The following is a 9,810-nucleotide window of genomic DNA, read 5'->3' as shown; positions in this document are numbered from 1 at the left end:
TTTGGAAATTTTGGTAATTCATATTTCAAAACAACTTTCAAGATCAAAGCACACACGTATAATATAATCTAATCAACCTGTATATAAATTTACAGTGGAATATTACCATGTTTTTTACAAGGATTGCTTAAAACCTTTGTAGTTAGTGTTTGCAGATCTTGACATAACCGGACTCTTGTTGTTTGAGGTTTAATAATATCATCAACAAAACCTAGTAGAAAAAAATGAGAAAAATACAGTAAAAATAGAGAAATACACAAAACAAACACAAACTAAAAATGCAATAAACAGACAAGAAAATATTTATTTTTATTTGGATATTTCTCAATTATCAACAATATAATTCCCGGAAAGTAAAATTCCTGTGACAGTAAGGAATCCCATAATAATTAACTAACAGTGCGTTCACTACACATGCTGGCCTGTACCTGAGCACATTAAGAAACTAAAAATAACAACGAAAATGACATCTATTGTTAAGTTGATGCTTCCTGACTTTCAGCTAAGAGTTTACCTTGCTGGTTCATCAAGTCTGATTTACATATTCATAACTGAAATGCATTTATAATTCACCCAAATAAAAGCAGTAAAAATTTGACACCAGTAAAAATTTGACAGAATTATCTATTTTTTCAGAAATGTATTGTTTTTACAGCGAGATTTCAAACACGAAATATGTAGCTATGACAAAAATTATACAGACTGAATACGCCTGTGTTTACTGGCCCCCTAACTTAACCTTACTTCACAGTCATTTCAAAATGCTATTACGCATGCTCAATTTTACCTCTTGCAGCAGCAGGAAATGGATTGGCAAACTTTTCTACGTATTCTTCCTCGCATTTATCTAAAAGAAACATGTTCGTTGTTAAAAGAATTGAAAAAAGTCGAGAAAAAAATAAAATAAACATAACGCTGAATTAAGGCAATATAGTAGAGACTGAATAAATAAAAAACGATTTACCAATATTAGTATCACCTCGAAAGATTATCGATACGGCTCCCTATAGATAAAAAATTAATGGTGTAATACTGTCTTTATTCATATCCTCTTATTTTTCTAACATAAATAATTAATATTGCTCTCTCGAACCTTTGCTCCCATTACGGCAACCTCGGCAGTTGGCCAAGCATAATTAAAGTCACCACGTAGATGTTTTGAACTCATTACGTCATAAGCACCACCATACGCCTAAAATGTAGCAAAGATAATAAAGAATTGTAATGCATTAACTTAAAATCAAAAACTAAACTATAAGCAGCTACCTTTCTAGTAATGACAGTAATTTTTGGCACAGTCGCCTCCGCATAAGCATACAGAAGCTTTGCACCATGGCGTATAATTCCACCATATTCCTGTTGAGTGCCTAAAGCCGAAATAAAAATGCAAAATAACGCAACTGTTATGTTATCTTACACAAAACAACCGTAAAATAGAATTGAACAAAACAACTTCAAATGAATTCATTTTGGTGGAGTTGGACGAGTTCAAGTCAAAGTTTACAGACAATATAGAAAATAAGGAGCTTTACCAGGAAGAAAACCAGGAACATCCACTAATGTTATTATCGGAATGTTAAAACAATCCAAGAATCGTACAAATCTTGCTGCTTTTACAGATGCATTAATATCGAGACAACCTGGAAAAAAGGGTTTGGTAACAATGTTTTAACTAGTACCTGCTTCCCCACTCTCCCCTCTCACACACACACACACACAAAATAGAGCATTTCTTCCATGGCAAAATACAAAATTTCGCCATTTTTCAGAAAATATTGAAGACTTAATAAAAAAAGAAGCTCTTTCTTCTACAAATTAATATAACTAACTATACATAATACCTGCAGCTTCTAAGGGTTGATTTCCCACAATTCCAACTGTTTGACCATTCATTCTGGCAAAACCAATCACAATATTTTTGGCATAGTTTGGACTTATTTCGTAGAAGTCACCTTCATCAACAATCTAAATAACATAAAATAAGCTTTCACGTCACCTTCCATAAACAAAGTTGAGTCAAATCTGCCAAAGACATCGATGACGTCTACCTTCTTTGGAACAGACTAACAATTTTAATCTTGTAAAAATACATTTTCATCTAAATAATTGAATGACTTACACTGAAAATGACATTTTTGATATCATACGGTTTATCAGAATCAAATGGAACCAAAGTATCTAATACAGGACATAGACGGTCTCTATACAATATGTAAAAGCAAAACAAATACAACAGGATTATGTAAAGGTAGAATTAATACAGAACATGGACGATCTTTACACAATATGTAAGAGATAAAGAGAATAAGAAGCTTCGTTTACATATTTAAAAATCGACACATTTTTTTCATACATTAGGCTGTACTTACGGAGGATCGTCAGCTTTTAAAATCGGCGACTGATCTTTATTACATAGTGGTAGATAATTAAATAATTCTCTGATCCTATAAAACAACTTTTGCCACTTAAAAAGCGCAGAAAAATCAACATGTGTAGAGGGATTTTCAGATTGGATATAAAAAACAAAGATCGTAGTACAAACTTTTATATCTTTTCAAAAAATCTTGTATATATATAACGTGAATAGTCTTGCAAAGATATATTATATAACCCTTAGTTAAAAAGTATGATGCATTTCGGAAGACATTTTCTCAGGTAATATGTCTTCGCTAAAGAAAACTGACAAACTCGTATTTTTTATAAAACAAATTGAAAATGGCGTCATTCCTAGGAGAAAGTGACTTCAAAACACGTATATAAGTAAAAAAGTCTTTTAGTTGGCAAAGCAACGCCAACGCTCATGCTAAGTAACGCTAATTATAGAACTATTTTCATGATTATACGTTTTAGTTGATGACGTACGTACAACGGTTGACAAGAAATGTTTTGGCTCTCCATATCTCATGGAGGACTAGGCCCTAGTCCAACATATTTATAACGTCATCTAAATTTTATTACTCTGTGAGACAATCACTAAGAAAATTAAAAAGGGAAAAAAATTGACAATGCATTTCTAAATAAAGAAATGTTATTTACTACCATGAAATTTCTGTGAGTACTCACATTGACAAAGCGTCGATGTCATTTTCAAAAGCCCCATGAGCACAACCTAACATGACGCATAAAAGTAAAATAATTAATACGAGCGGGTTTCTCAATCACGTGAAAATAAGGTTAATGAGAAATTTATAATATGGTTTAGTTTGATCGCAATTTGTTTGACTAAATTTTTTGTTTTGTTTGGTATCAATATTTTCATCGTGAGGTATGATATGATTTCATAACAGTTACTTTTAAAAATTCATTTTGTGTCGCGAGTGGCAAGATGAATTTCTACTGAGGGAGGGCAAAATTTCTTCCCAGTCTTTCTCCCGACCGGAAATCAACCAATCAGCGTGTGCCATTTCTCTCAGTCATGTCCATATAATATAATAACCGTTTTTTAATTGCGAAAACCGATTAAAATCGTAAGTGATATCCATGTAAAATATTTAATACTTAATCAAATTTAAGGCCAAGTTTGTTTGATCTCATTATCAACTCCGAATTTGTCATGCGATAAGGGCGCAAAATAATCCAGATTACCAGAAACAGTTGTATGAGTTTTTGATCCACCAAGTTCTTCCTGAGTAACATCTTCTTGGGTAACAGACTATAATCGTGATTCAAAATTGAAGAAAAAAATTTACTTATTTAAAAGAATAACTTATTTTATGAATAGTCTGGGAACAACATTAAATAACTACATGTTTGTAAATGATGATCGTCCAGGTTGGTATAGTCCTGAGAAGGACTGTTCTTGTTGTTGTTGACTGACGTTTCGACAACCTTAGCGGTAGTCATCTTCAGAGTCAAAATGAAGTAGTCAAAATGAAGTAGTCATTTTGACTTTGAAGATGACTACCGCTAAGGTTGTCGAAACGTCAGTCAACAACAACAAAAACAGTCCTTCTCAGGACTATACCAACCTGGACGATCATCATTTACAAACAGGTAACGATACTCCCGGGTTCAAACCATTTACTTTATTAAATAACTACAAAAAGCTTTCCATTAAGTTACCTTAACAACATCTGGACCAGTTATGAAAAGATAAGATGTATCCTAAACAAGAAGGATAAATGAATTTGCCAATTAGGGCAGTGCTCAGCTTCCTTGGTGTCTTAAGTGACGTACTCGTACGTAAATTAAATAACAAAAGTCTAAAAATCTTAAAAAAACGATGAAAATTGTTTTTCAAAGAAATTCAATCAATTAAAACAGCTAAAATATTCAGTGATTTGATTGTTTTCCTTTTAACTAATTTCAGTAACGCTTTAATATTAATTTGTGCATCAAGAACTTTTAAATTTCAAACATACTTTATCTATAATTTAAATAAAACGCTCAATAACAAAATAATTAGTTTTAGAAAACTAACAGAAAAATGAAAGTTTAGTAAACTATGGTATCAATAGATAAAATGAGCGGAACACTCCATTTCGTCCGTATTGATGTTGCCGTCATGCTATAATGTCCCACTGATTGTAATCTTGTAAAAATGACAGCTCAAAAGACTTCTTTCACAATATCATGCCAGCAGATTATGACAGTCATATTGAGAAGGTATTGATAACATGGAGAGGGGTAAATAATGCCAATTAAGCTCTTCCATTAATCACTTTTGCAGTATTTTCTTCCCATTTTAGTGGGTGAAAATGACAGGATCAACTCGTAAAAGCGTGTTAGCACACAAACCGATCCAATAAGTAATAATAAATCACCATTAAAACAAAAATCATCACTCACGAAACTTTTATTGATGATAATTTTCATGGCAACTAATATGAAGCTTTTCATGTTGAATGTATACAATACCTTCACCATGAATGTAAAATCTGTAATTGCTGGAGAATAAACTGCACCACCTTTGAAAATATGTTGAAAAAAATTATTAATGTTTTTACATAAAACAACAATGTCTACGATTGTTTTTATTTACCTGCACATGGTCCCATGACGACAGAAATCTGAGGAATTACACCCGATGCCATAACATTCCTCTAATAAATATAATTACATACATTTTTAGTAATCTACTATGACTAAAATATAACAAAACAAGGCATAGAGTCTGGAAATCAGTTATACTTCGTGGGTGAAAACTTAAGTGCATGTAGCAGACACTGTATTTCTTTTAGTTGCGTTTGTTATATGAGTAAAGTACATGTCTCACACCTTGCATAAGGGGAGAAACTAAAAGCTTGAGTGCTGTACATGTCTCACACCTTGCATAGGGGGAGAAACCTAAAGCTTGAGTGCTGTACATGTCTCACACCTTGCATAAGGGGAGAAACCTAAAGCTTGAGTGCTGTACATGTCTCACACCTTGCATAAGCGGAGAAATTAAAAGCTTGAGGTCTGTACATCTCTCACACCTGGAATAAGCGGAGAAACTAAAAACTTGAGTGCTGTACATCTCCCACACCTTGCATAAGGGGAGAAACCTAAAGCTTGAGTGCTGTACATCTCCCACACCTTGCATAAGGGGAGAAACTAAAAGATTGAGTGCTGTACATGTCTCACACCTTGCATAAGGGGAGAAACTAAAAGATTGAGTGCTGTACATGTCTCACACCTTGCATAAGGGGAGAAACTAAAAGATTGAGTGCTGTACATGTCTCACACCTTGCATAAGGGGAGAAACTAAAAGCTTGAGTGCTGTACATGTCTCAAACCTTGCATAAGGGGAGAAACAACAAGCTTGAGTGCTGTACAAGTCTCGCACCTTGCATAAGGGGAGTAACAACAAGCTTGAGTGCTGTACATGTCTCACACTTTGCATAAGGGGAGAAACTAAAAACTTGAGCGCAGCACATCTCTCACACCTTGCATATGGGGAGTAATTGGAGCTGCAAAAAGAGAAGTTCATTTCGCACCTTGCCGTTTCGTACCCAACGTTGTCATTTTCTACCCAACATTGGATGTTTCAACCCAACATTGCATGTTTCCTACCCAAGCTTGATTGCTTCATACTCAAAATTTGTTGTTTTGTACTTATTAATTTGTCATATTTTTGAAAAGTCTCTGAAACACAATTGAAAAAATGATAACATGTTTATCAATAGGCCAAACTATAAAAAGGCAAAACGACATCTGTCTGCTCACATCAGTAGGCCAATGGGAGGCTCCTGTGATAAGTTGAAAAGACAAATTTCCATGACATGAAGTATGAGATATGCTCTGGAGCATTTATGTTTTGTATTATAAGCTCTTGAGATTTTAAGCGCCAGTTACTAAAACGAGATACTCACTCAATATCTATTATTTCCGAACTATTATCTAGAAGTGATGTCAATAAAAGCAGTCATTAGAGAATGAAAAGACCAGAGAAGTGGTTATGAAATGACAAGAACATGAAGCAAGTTGACACAGATCTAGCAATAGTTTCACATTCCATATATACAAAATGATATATACATGGAATACATATGTTAAGTTCCCAAACAATGTATTTACTTGATTTTTAATACTTAAACTAATATTTACTTAACATTTTATGATGCCACACCTGCCATTCAAACAAAGATATTGCCTACTTTAATGACATCCTATAAATCCTAAATCTTTAGGATTTCTATTATGTATAATCTCTGATGATGGCTTTGGAATAATGACATCCTAACTGTTTGAACTAATCCATTACAAAAATAACTATGCTATGCTAGTAGTTTTAATCAATATATCCAAGAATCAGGTCAGTATTTGCATATTAATCAAAATAACTTACAGAAAATCAAATAAAAAATGTTGTAGAAAAGTGCAAGATCAATGTATGTTAAGCATCTAAAGTGGGCACAAATTCTACAGTTTACAATATATAAACTAGCAGCACGTACAGGAATAATGGAAAACAAAAGATGTTAGTACAAACTGAGGATGATTTATAATAAAGTTTTATAACATCAGCCTCCCACTCAAAGAATCTGACAGGTCACATGCTTCTACAACAGACTAAAATTAGTCAGTGATTATTGTCACTGATGCATATTTGTATCACCTGAAAAATATCTGCATAACCAGCAAGGGAATCCACACCTTCTTGAATACGAGCCCCACCAGAGTCATTTAACCCAATCACTGGAGCACCAACAAGCAAAGCTTTATCCATAACCTAGAGAGAAAAGTGGTGGTTAAAAACTTGATAGTTTGCCTTTACTATTTCAAATTTGTCAAATATTACTTTGCATATTTTCTTAGCATGAGCTCCCGAGAGACTTCCTCCAAACACAGTAAAATCCTAAAAAATATTGGCAAATAAAGCCCTGGAATTATTTTAACTGTTATTCAGGCTTATAAAATGTTTGTCACCTGACTGAACACAAAACATGTTCTTCCATTAATAAGTCCTTGACCAGTTACAACACTATCACCTGTAAACTGCAATAAAATAAACCAATTATTTTTAACTAGAGATTGTACAAAGAACCTGACCAATCTTCATACATGTGTATGCATTATCAACATATGTTTGATGCTGAGCTTCTTTTATGTTGAAATTCATTTAAGTCCTGATATAAAATCTCACAATTTATTTGTACGTAAAAGTAATTATAAATCAATGAATATATTTATATTAATGCAACAAAATGAGCCTATGGCAAAACTACATCAAAAGGACACAGTGACTTTATTTATTATCAAATATTCCTATTGAAATCTTAACAGATTTCAATTCTTTCTTTTTCTTCAAAAACATTTCAATTTACCACATTATTTTCCTTCTTCATTCCAAAATCATGACAGTCATGTTCCATAAACATATCATATTCTATGAAAGACCCTTCATCCAATAGCAAGTGTATTCTTTCTCGGGCAGTCAACTTCCCCTTGAAAAAAGCAGGTATTTTATTGTACATAAAATGCTTTTACTAGATTGACATGATAGCTATGCCAACTTCAATATCCGCCCATTCACGGGAGTGTCCAGGGTTATGGAGTTGGACTTAACCCTATCTGTCAAAATCATATTTCATATTTTGGAAGCTTGGCAGTGGTAATCTATAAATCAGGGAGCCCACCCTGTCATATTTTGGCAGTACACCTCTGGGATGCTCCACATCAGCAGAAAACCCTCTTTTACAAAATTGTGCAAATATCAAAAAATGATATTTGCACAATTTTGAGAAATTTGTAATATTACGAATTTAAATATAATATTACTTTCATCAATGTTTTTAAGATGGAACGATGGAATGTTCACTAATCAACTACAATCACTCTGACAAGATGCAATCATTAACAATACGGGCTTGCGCAACAAGATAAAATAGATTGTAATTGACAATAATGTTACAATATTTGTGAGAAACGAAAGATATCGCAGCAGATATATCGAAGAAGTCCAAATGTCTCAAATAAATTTGAAATTTAAAATACATTGTTAGCATATTAGTTTCACATATACCTACTCGCTCATGTTGAACATCAATTCTTCTAAGACCTCCACCAACTAATGCTTCTTCTTTTTTCTTTTCGATCCGTTCAGACACAGTAGATGAATAAGATTTGACCATTGCAGCTGAACGAACTCGAGGTAGAATAATCCTATTACAATATACAATTCCGGATAAACATTTGGTCATTCTGTTGGAAACATGACTTCGCGCACAAGCCAATAAACTCGCCATTTTGTACTCCCCGTGTATGGGATTTCGTCCAGCACATGTTGGAAATGTATACAAGTGTCTCACATGTCGGTCTAACCGATCCATTGATCCAATACATTGATCCAATATTTTGATCCAATATTTTGATTTGACCCTTTTTTCAATCACCAGAGTTAATTACGATTTGAACATGGATTTGAACGGATTCTGGGATTCTGCAAAAATGAATTAATCAGCTGGTGAAAAAATTCTTTCAGCAGTATATTATGTATTTCACCACAAACAAAAAATACGATATTGAAATGTCGACGTATAATATTTATTTGTGAAGATATGACTTTAACGTGCCCACTAAACAATATTGAACGTCCATGACGTTTCTCGCAAAGAATGGATGAAAACTCTTCAACTACTTCACTGTAGCACTGATAGGTGCTTGGAACTTCCAGTAAAGGACCACAAGTATGCACACCAGGCCGACGGACTAAACCATTGAACTCGGTGAATGTGATTTTCAACTTCATTTCTGGCATAACCACACTGACTCCAGTAGTGAACTGAAGAAATGCAATGACATTACTTCCAAGAGATCAGAGATGTAATTAATTCGGTCAAGTGGTCTAACGTTACTTGCTCGTTGTCATTTTGCGGAAATGCATCAAGCAATTTAGTGACCTTATTCTGTGTAGGCTTTTTTTCATCACAAAGCAAGAGAATGTTTGAGATATTCTGGAATTCTTTACTTTTGATTTTCAACAATTGTAGTATCGGATTCCAGGGTTAGGAAACTACTTGATAATGTAACACTAAAGAGCATTTTCAAATCTTGAAAGTTTGACGTAAATAATGTTAAATATATAATTTACTTTAACTTGTTGATTAAATCTACCTCATTCAGCAGCTATATACTTGCAGGCTGCCAACATGTACGCACGTACCTATTTTTTTAAATGTATGTTGTATTTAATAATCGCAGTGTTTTGGGAGATATACCCAAAGACCAAGAAATGAAAAAGAAACGTGAATATTCATGATAGCTACAATATATAATGTTATGACAAATAACATCGCTTGGCCCCAAATGTGGACACTGTTTTTTTCGCAAAACAAAACGAAATGAGAGGGAAAACCGGTGGATCCGGTAAAAAACCCTCCAATAAAA

General features: G+C 33.5%; 1 protein-coding gene across 2 annotated transcripts; it reads right to left on the bottom strand.

Moving 5' to 3' along the window:
- Positions 1–8,680, bottom strand: LOC124445297 (propionyl-CoA carboxylase beta chain, mitochondrial-like). 2 transcript variants are annotated; one of them, XM_046996005.1, is made up of 19 exons: positions 8,447–8,680; positions 7,749–7,868; positions 7,351–7,419; positions 7,223–7,279; positions 7,040–7,153; positions 4,982–5,042; positions 4,858–4,907; positions 4,063–4,104; positions 3,586–3,652; positions 3,064–3,109; positions 2,370–2,444; positions 2,120–2,201; positions 1,842–1,965; positions 1,533–1,640; positions 1,267–1,367; positions 1,094–1,192; positions 965–1,004; positions 788–847; positions 1–211 (listed from the first exon to the last, which is right to left on the bottom strand). In XM_046996005.1, the coding sequence occupies exons 2-19, from the start codon at positions 7,800–7,802 to the stop codon at positions 90–92; spliced, it is 1,371 nt and encodes a 456-aa protein (XP_046851961.1). In that variant the 5' UTR covers positions 7,803–7,868; positions 8,447–8,680; the 3' UTR covers positions 1–89. The 2 variants fall into 2 exon arrangements, with proteins under 2 accessions (XP_046851961.1, XP_046851960.1); XM_046996004.1 differs by having other exon boundaries at positions 8,451–8,676.
- Positions 8,681–9,810: the final 1,130 nt, after the last annotated feature.

Source organism: Xenia sp. Carnegie-2017, unplaced genomic scaffold (genome assembly GCF_021976095.1).
Source record: "Xenia sp. Carnegie-2017 unplaced genomic scaffold, XeniaSp_v1 HiC_scaffold_22, whole genome shotgun sequence".
Taxonomy (NCBI): domain Eukaryota; kingdom Metazoa; phylum Cnidaria; class Anthozoa; order Malacalcyonacea; family Xeniidae; genus Xenia; species Xenia sp. Carnegie-2017.
The sequence above is the reverse complement of the archived record's forward strand: the minus strand, read 5'-3'. Positions and strand labels throughout refer to the sequence as shown.

What these genes read in the sequence shown, in the direction of transcription:
- LOC124445297 (XM_046996004.1), bottom strand. Translation starts at nt 8,669, where the DNA reads ATGGCGAGTTTATTGGCTTGTGCGCGAAGTCATGTTTCCAACAGAATG. An exon ending in TTGATGTTCAACATGAGCGA is followed by an intron (nt 7,869 to 8,450) that starts GTAGGTATATGT and finishes GCTTTTTTCAAG; the next exon opens with GGGAAGTTGACTGCCCGAGA. An exon ending in ATTTCCTGCTGCTGCAAGAG is followed by an intron (nt 212 to 787) that starts GTAAAATTGAGC and finishes TTTTTCTACTAG; the next exon opens with GTTTTGTTGATGATATTATT.